Source organism: Liolophura sinensis, chromosome 13 (assembly GCF_032854445.1).
Source record: "Liolophura sinensis isolate JHLJ2023 chromosome 13, CUHK_Ljap_v2, whole genome shotgun sequence".
Taxonomy (NCBI): domain Eukaryota; kingdom Metazoa; phylum Mollusca; class Polyplacophora; order Chitonida; family Chitonidae; genus Liolophura; species Liolophura sinensis.
In genome coordinates, this window is record NC_088307.1 from 22,097,075 (window position 1) to 22,114,505 (window position 17,431).

Here is a 17,431-nt window from a genome sequence, read left to right on the forward strand (position 1 = left end):
AAACTAAATCCCTCGCTGCACAGCTGAGGTAAGCAAGTTCAGTGCATACTCCACACTGGTGGAACACAAGTGATCTCCACAAGTACAGGTAAACTAAACCACTCGCCGCACGGCTGAGGTAAGCAAGCTCAGTGCATACTCCACACTGGTGGAACACAAGTGATCTCCACAAGTACAGGTAAACTAAACCACTCACTGCACGGCTGAGGTAAGCAAGCTCAGTGCATACTCCACACTGGTGGAACACAAGTGATCTCCAGAAGTACAGGTAAACTAAACCACTCGCTGCACGGCTGAGGTAAGCAGGCTCAGTGCATACTCCACACTGGTGGAACACAACTGATCTCCAGAATTACAGGTAAACTAAACCCCTCGCCGCACGGCTGAGGTAAGCAAGCTCAGTGCATACTCCACACTGGTGGAACACAAGTGATCTCCACAAGTACAGGTAAACTAAACCACTCGCTGCACGGCTGAGGTAAGCAAGTTCAGTGCATACTCCACGCTAGTGGAACACAAGTGATCTCCAGAAGTACAGGTAAACTAAACCACTCGCCGCTCGGCTGAGGTAAGCAAGCTCAGTGCATACTCCACACTGGTGGAACACAAGTGATCTCCACAAGTACAGGTAAACTAAACCACTCGCCGCACGGCTAAGGTAAGCAAGCTCAGTGCATACTCCACACTGGTGAAACACAAGTGATCTCCACAAGTACAGGTAAACCAAACCACTCGCTGCACAGCTGAGGTAAGCAAGTTCAGTGCATACAGTAAATTACAGGTAAACTACATGTACATGTACAATAAACCACTCAGAGCACAGCTGAGGTAAGTAGGCTCACTGACTATGCCATATTGGTAGAGGACATGTGATTTCCAGAATTACAGGTGCGGCTCAGGTATGGAAAATGTCCTTAAGTTTCGCCCAAAAAAGCCCATTTGCATGGAACAAATAAATGTCAATAAATATCACTTTTGATGCTAAAAGTTCAAGGTGACTCTTTTATAGGAGCTCTCTACAGGTGCTCTACAAGCCTTTTTAAAAGCTGTCTGCAAGCCCTCTAGGAAGACCTAAAACTTCTGCCTGGTTTTGACTTTTAGCCTGGGCTGTACTGCTAACCACTCACTTCATGGCTGAGGTAAGCTCTGACAACTGTGATGTCCTCATCTCCAAATCCACACAGGCCTGATGAAGTTTCCTCTCCAAACTCTGACACTCCTCAGTCCACTGACTCTTCTCCTTGGACAGCTTCAAATCTAGGCGCGACACCTGTAAAAATAAATTTACATAACAGACGAAATATTGATATAAAATTTAATTGACTTCTTTGGTTGGATTTTTAGTCATTTAACATAGGTTCATGTTAACCATTTGACTGCTGGTCAACCCACCCCAATGACATAGAATCTGTCCAATCTATCACAGCACACATATTTCCACAACGCCTGATAACCTGAGTCACAAACCTGAGTCTGTAGCTCTGCCTGGCTGTATGTCCCACCCCCAATGACATAGAATCTGTACAGTCTATCACAGCACACATATTTCCACAACACCTGATAACCTGAGTCACAAACCTGAGTCTGTAGCTCTTCCTGGCTGCTCTCCAGCTCACTGATACGCACAGAGCTTTGCTGTAACATGGTCTGTTGATCCCTTACACTCTTCTCCAGCTCCATTATGCGCTGATCTTTCTCCTCAACGTCGTAAAATGCCTCTTTCAACTGACGATCTAAAACTGACACCTACAATGCAGGGAAGATAAACTTCCGCTCAAAATCAGCTGAAAATTCTTCTTTAATGATTGGTTTGGGCGATTCTGGTCAAAGCTTAAAGTGTCCTTAGCTCCGCTAGGTTGTATGTCCAACTCCAATGACATAGAATCCCTTCCAGGCAGAGGGAAGAGAAACTTTTGCTCAAAATCAGCGGAGATTTCTTCTTCAATGATTGAATTTGGCGATTCTGGTCAAAGATTAAATACATGTACTTTGAGCATCCTGATTTTCTTTGAATATTTGAAAATCAGCTCATCAAATGAAAATTCTCATCCTTAAAATCCTATAAAGTCAAATACAAAAAAACTAATTTCAGCCCAAAATACACATGTATTATAATTACCTGAATTATTTAACAATTAAAAATGAACTGCAAAGGTTTTTGGCTTCTGTAACCTGATATGGTGCCTTATCAAATCTCTCGTATATTGTGCATTCTCGGGATAGGACTTTGTATGAAACAGTAATATCAAATAACTCAAGAAACACACCCTTAAATACAGCAGGGCATCCACAAGGACCTACATGTGATAAACACAGAAATTGTATACCTGTTTATTTTTATCTGTCAGCTGCTTATCAAAGTCTTCTTTAGACTTGTCCAGCTGTTCCATGTAGACGCTTATTTCCTCTCGACACACGACCAATGCTGTCTCCAGCTCTTTAATCTGACTGGTTGCCAGGCCTGTTTGAGATTCCAGCTCTGCTAATATCTTCTTCTCATCTGATTTTTTGGCAGCCAGCTCCTGATAAATATTTATTTAGCATATTTAATTTGGTCCCCATTTTAGTTAGATCTGAGATCTGTTTCATTCTTCCCAGTTTCGCTTTCAGAAATCCTTCAATAATTCTTACTTCATATCACCCAGTTATTCATGAATAAAAAAAGAGCATAATGTCACAATTAACACAAATGTACCTGTTACATCAGCGGCAAGCCAAACTTCACTGACTGCCATGTTGAATTTGAATCGGCCGCACTCGGCATCGTCAGGAAAAAAATAAATGGAATGGAAATCGTGGAATGATTTCATTGAAACCAATGACATGTACACCATCTAAAGGGCCATTGACAAATTGTTTGGAAGTCTTTTGTGAATAATGAACAGAAATGATCTATAATCAATTATATTGTGAAAAAGGATGGTTTTTTAATTTTGGGAAGAGCAGCCAAGTCCACAGTAGCAATCGTGTTATGTGATTTAAGAATGGCAGCTTGCAAAGTTCTGATGGTGTCCACTTGGATGCGTCAGTCACAATTGCGTTAATTGCGGCCTTACGGATTTTGTTATTCCCACATAATGAGGAGATATGAAGTCAAAATTACTTTAAGATCACGGGACACCTCTTTTTGTCGCGTACAGCATTGGTACTTGGGAGACAGCACAGATGACAGGACCGAGTTCCACGTTAGTGAATGTAACAGTTCAGAGCAGTTAAGGTGGAAGCTAAGCTGGGAACAAGGCTAACTGATCTCAGAACTACATTTTAGTAGTCTAATTTGGGCTCAAATATTTGCATATATTAAGAAGCCTGAACCGGATGCCTTATATGCCAAGTTATACGCTAACTGCATGTATAGAGTCAGTGAGCATGTATATAGCCATTTTTTTTTTAAATTTACGTTAAATTTATCTGGAAATACTTACCATAAATTTTTCTTTGAACAAAAACATGCTTTCATTGCAAATCCATGTAGCTTGTAAATGTTCATAGGTGGTTTTACTAGTAATTTCCCTGTCATTTATCAAACTATCAGACTCCCAAAAACGAAACCTGGACGCAAACTGCAAGCGTGCATTGAAAGGAGCTGAAGATATTAGCGCCACCTGACATCAGGGGAAGGAAACCAGTCAGATGCACATGCAGTCATTACACTAATGTGAAAAACAAAACGATCGTAAGCCAAAGAATTTGTGAGGACAGACAGCAAAGAATTTGGCAGAGAGCAAAAAAGCCTACCATGTGTCATATTTGATTTCACACGTCAGTCTACTTCCAAAAATTGCCTTCTTAAATCTAATTCACATGGATGATCATGAAGATTTCCGTCAAAGGGAGAATACTCATAATGCGAACAGGTTGTTCCGCAGAACTATGGATATGTTCAAACTGAGTTTATGTAAAATTTTGAGTATTTCTTTCAGAAAAAAACAACCTCAAATTTAACACATATAGCCAGTTATTGAGTTTTTTGGTTCAATCGACAGATACCGATACCAATACCGGCTCGAACAGACAACTTCTGACGAACACCTGACAAAGGATATCAAAATTACCTGGTACTTGACAGTGGGTATTACTTAACAACTTATCTGAGGTATGTAGCATAATAAATGTACATAATACTTCATGTTAAATGGGTTTACATGCCTTTAAACAGCGAGGCTCTGGATGCTTACCCTGCTGACAAACTAACACAGCTTAAAAAGGCAAGATTTTTCAGTACTTGCTTGACAGAAATCAAGCAAATCTTACAGTTAGGCCTGTTGGCCTAACGGCACCATTCACAGCTGCTGTAAAATCACGCCTTTTAGCTGCGTTAATTCACGGTTAACAAAACATTTTAATTGATTTCCAGCTAAGAATGCCTTTATCTTGTCTCATTTGGATGGTGATAACCTCTTTAAAATAACTTCAATGCCTGGCAAACAAAAAACAGCCAAACCTTTCTGACAGCTGTTAGTTCTTCTTCTTCTTCTTTAAGTCTGTTGTCCTTGACTTCAAGGTCAGAGGTCATTCTCTCAAGGTCAGATGATAAAGTCTGAGTGTCCTTTATCTTTTTCTCCAGTTCTTCTTGCAACTAAATATCAAATTGAAATGACTTTAAAATAAACAGTTCAAAAGTAAAACATGAGGTACATGGAGTGTGGATATTCACTAGTTTTCCTAGTTTGATTGTGTCTAGTTTTGATTCATTGGGTTGATAGTAAAGATAAAGATGTTTCTGACGCTCAGACTTTTCCTTGTAAATTGGTTGTAAATCATATCATATATCAGAAGTACATGAATAAAGAGAAATTTGCCACAGTTGTACACAAGCATTACGCTAGTTTTGCATGTCTGTACTCTCTCTGTTCTGATAGGTCAGTGAGGTGATGTTACTAAAAATACACAAAGCGATAATGAGAAACTGTGGAAAATACTTTGGAGTCGGCATGTCACCATCTGCAAGGGCTGTCAGTGCCGCCAGAATGTGTTGTGACGTATTCGCCTATAAATAGAAACGTCAGATCGGCTTTTGCTGTGAATGTAAGCACCAATACGGGGTAGGATTGTCTAGATAGGGAATTATACAAAGAAAGTGTGGCACACTTCTCTCAATTTATGTATTTCTGATAATTTGTTATACACTCACTGTGAATGTCCAGATAAAATTAAGAAACAATTGTGACATTACTTAACCAGTTTCAGGGCTATTTCAATACCAACCTATCTTTCCTGACAGAGCTGGGTTACCCCGAACAAAATTTGGCCAAAATCAAATGGAAAAGTCTTCACAACTCATCGTGTAAGAAAAAAAAAAAAAAATGACCACTCACGATATCAATTTGTTTCTCAAATTCCTGGAACTGCTCCTGCTGTATTCTCCGCACTTTTTCTCCTGCAGATGAAATTTCTTGCAGCTGTTTGTCTTTCTTGTTCAGGTCGGCACGCAGGTCCTGTATTTCAGCCTCCTTGCTGGAGACATTATCCTCCTGTAGTTTGAGGCGTGTCATGTGCATTGTGAACTCTCCAACCTTCTCGTCAAGCTGCTCCTCCAGAGATCGCATCTGAGCAGATTTTTTACGCAGCTGACAGAACAAAAATTACATAAAACTTGCTTGTGGTATGATTTTTTAGATAATAATGCCAATACTTTCTACAAAGGAAAAAAAAAATTCAATGAAAATCAGACAAACAAAGATGAAAATTTCAATAGTTAAAGATGTTGGCTAAAAGATTAGGACAGATTTGGTTCAAATATAACCTGAATGCAAAGGCTTACATGATTTTGATTTATATTGTTATCTGACTTGGGTTAACCATCATAGGATCAAGTGATGCGTTGCCATTTTCTGTAACATTGTGTCACCCATTGCCTCGTAAGGGCTCCAGGTTAAAAGACGATTTATAGGGTTACCAAGCACATCAGATTCAGTTTAGCTCTCCATATGTAATTGCCCAGGAGAAAGACTTGCTAGCTAAAGCTAGTGAACTGTACGGTAAATGAAAACTTGGGGGACCAATATAACATCATGCGTGTTGTTACACCATTAACGCATTCCGTCTCATTTGAGACTTTTTAAAATGGTACAGTTAATAGTCACAAAGAACATATATAGACATGCAAACAGCTCTGTACTTTAGCAACTCTAGTCGTTGCCTAGTAAATGTAAACACAGAAACAAGCTTACAGGGATTTAGGTCTGTATACAAATAGAGCTTAATTAGACGAAAAAAAAAAACAACAGTAATCCAGCTGATCCATATGAATACATAATATGTACCTGATCTACCTTTCTTCTCGAATAAGGATGGCAATGTTATTTCTTGCCTTTTCTTTTAACGATTCAGTATAATTTTGTTGGGAATACATGTACTGAAATTGTTCAACCTTTTCTCACGTTTGCAAGGTGTTTTCAAGAAATTCAAGAAAATTCTCCCGGCATTATTCTGTGTAGACTTTGTGATAAAATTATACTTTTTGTTAAGCCCTAAAATTGGTCCACCCAAACAATGTGGTTTTGTCTCCAGACTCAAATTAAAATGTGCATAAATTGCACTGACAGTTGCTCTTTCATATGCCAAAATATTGAGGAATTAGGGTATATCTGAGTGTTTACAGGACATATCTCACCTCTCGTTCTAAGTTATTGTAGGATGCAGTCTTCAGGCTGAGCTCACTCTGTAACTCTGTCAGTTGGTTGTCACGTTGCTTCAGTCGTGATTCCAGCGATGAACAAATGGCATCTTTGTCGGAGGATTCGCGCTGCGCCTCCACCAGCTCTCGTTTCAGACGAGTGCGCTCTGACTCCAGCTGGCTTAACATCAGCTCCATCTCTTGAGATTTCCGTTCACCTGAATATCAGCCATGACAAACACATGTTTAAAGGCTGAGAAATCATAAACATGACAAAATTGTAACGAAACTAGAATGACTGCGAAAAGTTATTTGTACGAGTGGTCTTTAATATTTTTTTTTTTTTTTTTTAGAGGAAAAGACATTTGAAAATGATTTTTGTATGATGGGTATTTGGGACCACCTGTTTGTAAATTTTGATTTGATTTGATGGTGGTCCAAAATACCCACCATACAAAAATATTTTCAAATACCCTTTCCTCCTCAAAGACAAAGCAAAGAAAAGGAAGTAAAATTAGCTGAGCTTTCACATACACAGCGCTGTTCATTAAGCGATTCAAAAAAAAAAAATATTGGATAACAAATTTCTGCAAGAGAATGCCAGAGCACTGTACCCCATACTATAGATCAGCACAAAGTATGTGCACCAAACAGGTTGCCAATTTCAATTCTTTTCCAGGCCAACATGGAACAACATAATACCCTGGAATTACTTGAAATTTCTTTATATTTTTAGGCCCTCTACGAACCCCAGACAGACTAAATTTCTAATGAGCGTTTGTTCTGATTCACTTAAAAATGCAAACTTGTAAGATAATTACAGTGCAGGAAGAAAGTCATATCGCTTGTAAAATACCTTGCTATTTTATACCTGCATGGATGCTTTATTTCTAGTTTCAGGTAACTATCTTAACTTATTATCACTTAACTTATATATATTTTTTTAGAAATTGTGATGCTAATTTTATTAATGGAACTGGTCATAGGCAATTTGATATTGTTTTAGCCCTTTATAGTCTGAAGGTTCTAAAATGTAATTTCCCCTAAAACTTCGTTACAAAATGATATTTTGTATATTTAGATTATTTAAGGTAATTCACAGCATACAATCAGGAGGGGGTTGAGGTATTACTGAATCTCCTAGAATTTGCATTTTTCTCGAACAATAGCAGAAATAAACAAAAAAAAACCCCTAAAATTCTCCTGTGACTTACACAAGCGTCCCTTCTCGATGGTGGCCAGCAGCTCAGACCGCAGGCTCTCCAGGATACTGGCAGGTTTCATCTGTTTCTGATCATCGCCTTCCTTCATGGAGAGCTGCAGCGGTGTTGGCGATGACCTTGCTGACTTCCACTCTGAGCTTCGGTTCCTGGCAGTTTCACCGCTGATACTGCCCACTCCACTGTCATTGGTTGATCTGGCTCTCTTAGGTGAAGAACAGATCAATCAAAACAAACCTGAAATTTGTTAACTTACTGATTGATTGATTGGCGTTTAACGCCATGCTGAAGAATTCTTCACTGAAAAATACATGTATATGACAGCTGTCTGGTTTATGGAGTAAACCAGAGTGACTGGAGTAAACCAGAGTGCCCGGAGTAAACCATAGTAAACCATAGTGCACGGAGTAAACCATAGTAAACCATAGTGCACGGAGTAAACCAGAGTTCCCAGAGTTCCCACAGTAAACCATAATGCCCAGAGTAAACCAGAGTGCCCAGAGTAAACCAGAGTGCCCAGAGTAAACCACCGACCTTCACCTGCTCCATGTACCCGACAGCCCCTGATTTAAAGCCGCAGCAGAAACAGTAAGAACTGGATTTGAACACACAACATTGTTAGTTAATAGTCTGATAGTGTCATTGAGACAGCGCTTAACTATTTGAGCCAGTTAGGACCTCAATTTGGAATTTGCAGCCAATGTCAAAACATGTGAGTTTTACTGATGACCAAAACGACATGATTAACCATGAAAACAATTTGCAGTTGAGCATGAAACTTAATCGGTCAGAGGCCGATCAGTTGCGGTGAGGTCCACAAGTTAAGTTCTTCTGAATTACTGGACGTGGGATTTGCTTAAGAATTCTCCTTTCAGGAGAAAAGCAATACCTATGCTTGGAGAGCATTGGGAATCCGTACTGCCCAGTTAGAAATTCTGCATTTATTGCTTTGGTCATTGCTCATGTACTGGTTTCAGGGCCACTTCCATCACAGATATTGTTGTTCATCAAATCAGTGCTCTATTTTACTTATTTTGTCAGCTATTGATTTTTCTATGTATAAATTCACAAGAGTGATCCATCTTATGTTTTAGAGCGATATAGCAGTTAATGACTAAGGTTTTGTAGAATAAAACTTTGTGGTTTAGTCACAACAACAAAAAAAAAAAAAAACAGGACAGGAATTTGTACCAGCAGAAAGTTTTGTTCAAGGACAACATAACCTATTTTTAGGCTCTTAAGATATAAAGAGGCTATATCAGAGGTTTTTTGAAAAGAATTCACATTCACTACTGAAATTTAATCAAATTTTCTGCATTTCCCTAGAGTATTTCACATTATTGCACATTATTGCCTTTCAGTAAATATTGGACTAGTGTCTGCACTATTTATGGTGTTAAGATGATTCTAAAATTTGAAAAAGTTAAAAGTGTGAAACGAAAATGTACATTTTAGCAACTTTTAGCAACTTTTTTAGCAACTTTTATGCAACTGACATAAACAACTTGCAATTATCATGTTACATTGCAGACAAGAGCACAGGGTAGGTGACTCCTGCTAATAAACTATGACCATACCTGGAGTGCTCTCCCTTGAGTGTTCTGCACCTGCTCTGCCAGTCTCTCCAGCTGCTCTAGCATCAGCTGACTGTCATTGATTTCCTTCTGGCACTGTGCCAACTGAGCTGCTTGACCTTCCACCTTGGCTGTCAAACTGGCATTCTGTTTTCTCAAGGCTTCTTTGTCCTTTAACTCAGATTTTAACGTTTCTAACAAAAAAAAAAAAAATCAAACAAATCTTATGGTAGAGAAAGTAATTATTTGTTAAGAAATCTCTTTTTTTTTCTTTTTGGATTTTTCAGCTTATCAGAAAAAAAAATTAGCAAAAATAGAATGTTTTGACACAAGAGATGTGGGCTACCATATTCTGTTTCTTCACTCAATCTTCATTAAAAGAAAAAAAAAAAAAGCACAAAAATTTACTTATTTCATTTCAAGTTACAACAATAAAGAGATATTATAATTATTCTCAACATTTCCCCTTAAACTTCCTTTTCCTAAAATCCTTCATCATTAATTTTAACCCTAAATGTTTTAATCTGTCAAGTGTATCATCAGATACTGCAAACTTCAGAGTATCCCATAATCCGATCTCATGACAAGTTTCCAAGAATTATCCTCTTTTTACAACATGCTGGGCTAATTACATGCCATATACCAATGACGTTTGCACAACACAGAAAGCACTACCAGCATGATCTTCATTCGTTTGCACTTTAACACCCTGCACTTATTTATTTATTTATTTGATTGGTGTTTAACGCTGTACTCAAGAATATTTCACTTATACGACAACGGCCAACATGACGGTGGGAGGAAACCGGGCACAACCCACAACCATCCGCGGGTTGCTGGCAGACATTCCCACGTACGGCCGGAGAGGGAGCCAGCATAAGCTGGACTTGAACTCACAGCGACCACATTGGTGAGAGACTCCTGGGTCATTACGCTGCGCTTGTGAGCTAACCAACTGAGCCACGGAGGCCCCTAACACACTACACTATCAGAAGACAAAAGCATTTTGAGGTTTGCTTGGAAAGTAGGAAAACATAAGTTTAAGCGCAAACAGTAATTTTCTAAAACTTTTACCTGCCTCTAGCCATGCAATTTTTTGGGTCAAATTTTTTGTCAGTTTCCATACATCTTAGTCAATTCTGCAGCAGGTAATAGAAAGTCAAGTCCAAAAAACAAAATATACTTGTGGCAATCATTTATATCAATGTATGAATTTACCAATTTTTTTGGACTGCTGAGTTAACTTTGTTTGCAAAGCCTGGACAGTATGTTCCAGTTCTTCCTTAGCCTCAAGTTCAGCTCCTGTACTTTGCCTGATTTCTCTGAAGACAAAAAAAAGATAACCCAACAAAACATTAATATTCACACAGTCAATCAATCAATATGCATGATAACAATGCACATATATAGTCATCATCATCATTTAGGTAGTTGTATTTTCTTCTTACAGGCATGATGATATTTTGATTAAATAACAGTGTGAAGTGACTGTTGTAAATATTTATGGGAACCAAATCCAGCTACAGTTAAAAGGTGCAGCTTTCCAGTACTTTCACTAGCAGTAGCCAGTAGCCACGTGTAGTTCCACTTCCCTCAGTTTGTAGACCACTGGACTTCGGCTGTGGAGATCTGAGTTCAAATCCTGGCGTGACTCACAGAGTAAATCTCTCAACCATTGCTCTGGTGCCATTACCTAGCACCTTCCAAAAAGCTTAGGATTCTGGGCATGCGAATGTGAGCGTGTCTTGAGAGAGGGGAACAAAGTAAGCTGGGAGGAGTGTCACAGGTAGAAGTACCAGAAACAGCTAGCGGGGACTTTTTTTGTAGAACCTTAGACTTCAGCTGTGGAATTCCAATCCTAGTGTGGCCCTGAGTAAATCTGTCATCCATTACACTGGTGCTCTGATTAGGTTTTACTCTGTGGGGTACACCTGGATTTGAACTCTACTCTCCACAGTCAAAGTCCAGTGAATACTGAGCTAAATGCTTATTCACACTAGCTTCTGATGGTATTCATGTAAGTACTGAAAAGCTGCTTCCATTACAAATGTACTAAAGAAGAAATATCTCCCGGTAGCTACATGTACATCTGCCTTCTAATTTTCTGAACTGTTCATCCAATCGAATTAAGACTTGCTAGGTGTATTAATGGGCACCCAACAAAGTGTAGTGCTCAGCAATCAAAAAATTGATCGAAAAATCTTCAGCTCTGGAATGAATACATACACAGCAGAAGCATGTAATTTACTTATTTATATTTATTTATTTATTTACTTATTTGATTGGTGTTTTACGCCGTACTCAAGAATAGTTCACTTACAGTACGGCAGTCAGTATTATGGTGGGAGGAAACCAGGCAGAGCCTGGGGGAAACCCATGACCATCTGCAGGTTGCTGCCAGGCCTTCCCACACACAGCCGGAGAGGAAGCCAGCAATTCACAGCGACCGCATTGGTGAGAGGCTCCTGGGTCATTGCGTCACACTGCGTGCTATTTACACTGTGTGGCTGATATGAACTATTGTCATTGGGCACTACACTAGTCCCTGTTAAACTCACAGTTATTTAATGGTTTAACATACGCTTTTCCCTCATTATAACATTTTTCATTACACCACATGGAAAATTAAAAGTTTCAGCACCAAACATAATACTTTGTGACATTTATTTGCCTCTAAAAATGCACTTTTGTGGGCAAAGTTTAAGGTCATTGAGACTATTCCTATATTACATGCATACAATGTGGAACAACCTAACAAACTTCATACAAAGTGCTTCACCAATAACAGGGCAGTTTCCAGTTTGAACTTTTTTGTCGCTAAAGGTAAAAAAAAGTCCCACTCAAACTGTATCAGACGACTTGTCAAAAATGTTACAGCTGGCATCATTTGTTGACATTAATCACCTGTCTGACTATGTTCCGGTAGTACCTGTACAAATGACACGTGTCCCCTTCAGGAACTTCTGAAGTTCACAAAACAATTAGCTGTCAATTTTCTACACTGATGGTCTACTCTAAATACATATTTGTAAAACTACTTTCAGACGGCCATGTCACATGGTACAGAAAGATTTTTTTTTTTACCCTTAGTGATAAAAGAGCTTGAACTCGCAGCTCCACTCTCATTATCATTATCACCATCACCATTATTATCAAATGCTGACAGCATCACCTGATTTCCTCCTGAAGATCATAGATCTGCTGGTGGAGGTGCAATGAGCTCTCCAGTAGTTCTTCTCTCTCCTGGTTAGCATGAGCCAGACTGTCGCGCAGATGATCCTCTCTCGTCTCCAGCTACAACAACAACATAATGACGCATGCGTTACTGAGGGTAGAACTGTCAGCCGAGAAGTCATGGGAAGAAAAATGCAGATCCACAGTCAACTTTAACCTTTTTGGATTTTTCAGAGTCAGATTGTGAAACATAACATAAAACTAGTGTCGTCTGACTTGGGTACACCTGTTAGCAGAGAAGTAATGGAGTGAGATATTGAAAAAAAAAAACAGTTAATGTCATCTGCATTCTGAAAACCCAGATGCCAAAAAATTTTAAACATTCTCGTTTAAACTGGATTTGGAACAATAGATGATGTGTTATATGCAAATAAAAATAAAAACATTATTAGTAATATCTAATCACACTAGGTGTCAAAGCTTAGTATTCCATTTAGACTTTTTCTTTTCTGATACAGTTGGGTTTTACTTGTAAAAGTGAACTAAGCAGGTTTCAGGAGAGTTTAGGCCACACCAGTTTCACTTTTTCTTTTACAGTATGAATCCTTTTTCAATGTAGAAGAAATAAAACCAAAACTGAAAAATCACCAAATTTGTGAGAAAAGTAGACCAGCATTTTTTCCTGTTAAAACAACATTTTCATGATTGGAAAGACTTGAACAGTTAATTGATAAAAAAAAAAACATTAAGATATAACACACTAAAAAAGATAGATTTTCAATTTTATTTTATTTTAGTATCTACCAAACACACTGTAGCATTGGTATCACCCTTAACGTCAAAGTTCATCTAAAACACCGATCCAAATTTATCTTACTGAAGAGATCTTCTCCTTGGCCTTTTTCTGGTATGTGTTGAGTAGAGTCTGGAGTTGACTCAGTTCTTCCACAGCCAGGTCTCTCTGACTCTCCATTCTTACAAAAATGAATGAAGAAAAAAAAAAAAAAAATGACTTCCACGGTTCCACGGTCCATTGGTTAAATAGTGGGTTGTCAGAATGTGGAAAGATTTATGTATAATCCTTATTTGTATACAGGTGAAATGTCATGATTTCCTTCACTGAGTTCACTCAGATAGATATTACTTTTGTTATTACATTTTATTTATTTATTTGATTGGTGTTTTATGCCGTACTCAAGGATATTTATATGACAGCGGCCAGCATTATCGCGGGAGAAAACCGCATATTACATTTTAATATTTCAAACCCAGATGTCATGACATTCATTCCAATTCAACCTCAGCGGGATGCGTCATAATACAAGTTCAGTCAACTTTAACATCCCTATGTCATGCAAAAATACATAACGTCATACAAGACATACAACATCCCACTACACACACAAGTCTGTGAAGGCCTACAGTGAAAAACAGTGCTTCAACTTGTTAAAGTACACAAAATCATGATACATGCATTGTCAAAATAATTAAATAAAAGATTGCTCAGTAAAGGTTGAATACCATAAATATTTTTCTTGAGAAAGGTGGAAACAACAACTCATGAGACGCTTCACGGTTATCATTTTCCCCCTCTCATTCGAAAAAAAAAATTTGTATGATATTCAGCCTTCTATTTATTTGTGATACCACCAGATTCACAAATTTTTGATTTACACAACGCCAGTTAGGTTAACAAAGTGGGGAGACTGGAGCGCCTTGCATAAACCACCGATCTATTTTAGCTCCACATTTGGATTTTGTAGTATCGGCTCATCCAATGCCATAAAAGACAAAATAAAATTTGTGGCTCCTAAAATAAATAAATAAAATAACTTGACACCAACCTTTTCCTCAGGTTTCTTTCCGACATAATCTCTGCAGAACAGTCAGATTGCTCTCTCCTGAATCTGCTCAGATCATTCTCTGCATCAGCCAACAGCTTCTGAGTTTTCTCAAATCTCTCTTCCGCATCTCTGTAACATTCAAAAAGCATCAATTGATCATTTATTCAATATATTTTGGTTACACTGCATACATTATTTTCAAAATTGAAGTAGATCTTGAAAATCATTCAATTTGTGGACAATTTTGACTATCTCCACTATTTTGCCTGGTGTAAATATGTTTTCATCATCGGAAAGCATTGAAAAACAAGAAAATCTCAAAGCATTAAGATTAGGCAAAAAAAAAAAGGATGATTTTCAGATTTACTTCTCTTCCACTTTTTGGATCTTGTAGTGTAAAAACACAAGATAAAATTACATGGTGTTAAGACTTATTGAAGAAGTCCAAATACTTTCAGGATTTTAGGAAAGTGAAAGAACTTTTTTTTTCACCTGAGGGCAACATCCTGTGAATGGGTCTCAGCTGTCAAGGACTCGACCTTCTCCTCAAGGTCAGGGGTCATCGCCCGGTACTTTCCAAGCTCACAAGACAAGAGGCGTAACTGCAATGTATTGAATAAAAATGACACTCCCTATTGATGCACAATGCCATCCCCAACCAGTGCTTTCATTATCTCTTTTGGGCAGAATACATGAACAGAATAATCATTTCAACAGAGTTGGTCAACACAGGCAGCTAGTGCATGTACCTGCTCCATTTTCTACAGAGGTAGTAGGCTGCACGTAGCTGGTAACTGATGTAAACCACCACATTTCAAGTGGTACCTGACAAAGCTTACTCAAAGGAGAAGAAAGTTTACATATCAATCAAATACCATTGAAAAGAATACGCTTTTCCTCGCAGGTGCATGCCATAAAAAAAATTCTAATATGTACCTCAAGTTGATAAATTATAAATAAAGTCAGCGCCAAAATCCGCTGTTGGCGACTCCATTTTGCCTAAGAACTAGTCCTGAAGTCTTCTGTGTTAGGAGCAGAATTGCCATCTGAAACCGCCGAAGGACAGTTCATACATTTCTGGTAAAACTCTTCTTCCCAGAAGGTAGCGAACAGTACAGTTCGTTTTCCACCTGACGATCGGGAAACCCGAATCTTGGACGCAGGTTCCGAGTTTACACGAACAACCCGTCAGTTTTAACGACTCTCAATGGCTGAGAGGCAACACACCCACAGCATAAATTACCGGGTGATAACGATGGAGGACGCGATTTATGTCAGCTTTGCCGTTTTCAAGCATTATGTGTATGGAGAGGAAATATGGCAAAATTATGCAGCAGGCACCACCAGATAGAAATAAATGTGCTCTTTTTCAGCCTATAGTGTCATGTTTTTAGGTTTTCTTCTCCTTTAAAACATAAACTAAACCAGTGGAAACCACGGGATAATTCCACCAAGCCATTTTTGACATAAGTCAAAATTGAAAACCTCCTCACAATGCTTCCTTTTTGGAAATGAAAGCCAACATTTTGACACATCTGTCTGAAGATATCATTGATGAGGCGGACGACATTTTAATTTTCAAAGCCCAAAAATAAGCTTTAGCTTGGAATTTTTTTTTTTTTTTGAAACTCCAGTAATTAAAAACCAATTAAAAGTTTAACCACCTCATAAATGTTGTCTTAAGGTAAATGTGTGAAAATTTAAAGCTTCCAGTACCGAAAATAAGCTCTAAAATGGTGTCTCAAATTTTGACTTAAGTCATAACTAGCTTTGTGACTGAATCAGCAGGATACAAACGTTGGTCAGGTGACAGAGAGCCCATCCTTAACTGAGTTAGCTTGTAACACCTTGATTTACCTGTTCATGGTAGAACTACCTTCATGATAACAAGGTTTAATGCTTGGCTGTGTGGACAGTGTGGACATCGTTAGACCCAGTCAGCCTAGTGAGAATGACTAGTGGGATGTGTATAAACTGTTCATGAGACTGTTACCCGGAAGTTATGAATTGATGCAGCTGATTTATCAAGTCAGACTTTGGGATAATGTGGATAATAATTTACCTTTTCAGTTAACTTTTTAGTATCCAACTTTCTCCGTTCCACCTCGTGTACCAGCGCTTGGTTTCGATTCAAAAGTTGGGAATTTTCATCCCTAAGCAGAACAATTTCATCTTTGAGTAACCTTCGCTCGTCCTGTAGCCTCAAGATCTCCTCTTGTACGACACTGGCACAGTTAATAGAGACATGCTGTGCATGGGAGCTTTCAGGGCGGTACCTGTGTGCAGACTGTAACACAATAAAGCAGGATTTCAAAATTAAAAAATTTTACTGTCAGGACAAAACAGAAAATAACACGTGAAACATTTGCTTACAGAAAACTTGCACAACTATTCAAGTAGGTCCTGTTGTCCCACAACAGATTATTTTATATTAGAAAATACTTTATTTATTTGATTTCTGCTTGTCATATCTAAGAATATTTCACATATGCAATTGGCATTATGGTGGGAGAAAACAGAGCAGAGCCCAATAAAAACACACAACCATGATCAGCAGGTTGCTGTCAGACTTTCTTGGATGTCACAAGGCAGCTTGGCTAGAAACTGCCCAGGAATGTTCTGCATAAGAGCTTTCAGGCCAGTGGCGGCAAAGCTATTGCTTACAGTGGATTTAAAGCCATTACTGCATTTCTCAAAATGACTTCTGACTTCTGACAGTATACTGTTTATACGGGTTATACATGTAATCTTTCTAGTTAAAAGCTAGTTGCTAAATCTGTCCATTAGTCCTTTAATGACTTCCCTGAATTAAAAGCTATGTGTTTTTTTCTTCACTAATATAGACATATACTCTAATTCTTCAACATTTTCAACCGTCTCTGCGATCAACATTGTGAAACCTTCTGAGAGAACTATGGGGTGTAGAGAAATAATTTGTAGAGTTTTATGAAGCTTGCGTCTTTAGTGACACAAACAAGTCACTTTTGGTGTCATTTTGAT

General features: G+C 38.4%; 1 protein-coding gene across 1 annotated transcript; it reads right to left on the reverse strand.

Moving 5' to 3' along the window:
• Nucleotides 1-1,383: 1,383 nt before the first annotated feature.
• Nucleotides 1,384-17,425, reverse strand: LOC135480982 (coiled-coil domain-containing protein 18-like). Its single transcript, XM_064760912.1, has 14 exons — nucleotides 17,414-17,425; nucleotides 16,494-16,718; nucleotides 14,924-15,033; nucleotides 14,432-14,560; nucleotides 13,465-13,561; nucleotides 12,586-12,707; nucleotides 10,632-10,735; nucleotides 9,417-9,607; nucleotides 7,834-8,044; nucleotides 6,617-6,837; nucleotides 5,319-5,570; nucleotides 4,445-4,579; nucleotides 2,328-2,522; nucleotides 1,384-1,746 (listed from the first exon to the last, which is right to left on the reverse strand). The coding sequence occupies exons 1-14, from the start codon at nucleotides 17,423-17,425 to the stop codon at nucleotides 1,384-1,386; spliced, it is 2,367 nt and encodes a 788-aa protein (XP_064616982.1).
• Between the last annotated feature and the right edge of the window lie 6 nt (nucleotides 17,426-17,431).

What these genes read in the sequence shown, in the direction of transcription:
- LOC135480982 (XM_064760912.1), bottom strand. An exon ending in TCACAGGATGTTGCCCTCAG is followed by an intron (nt 14,561 to 14,923) that starts GTGAAAAAAAAA and finishes TGAATGTTACAG; the next exon opens with AGATGCGGAAGAGAGATTTG. An exon ending in CTCAAGGGAGAGCACTCCAG is followed by an intron (nt 8,045 to 9,416) that starts GTATGGTCATAG and finishes TCTTCACCTAAG; the next exon opens with AGAGCCAGATCAACCAATGA.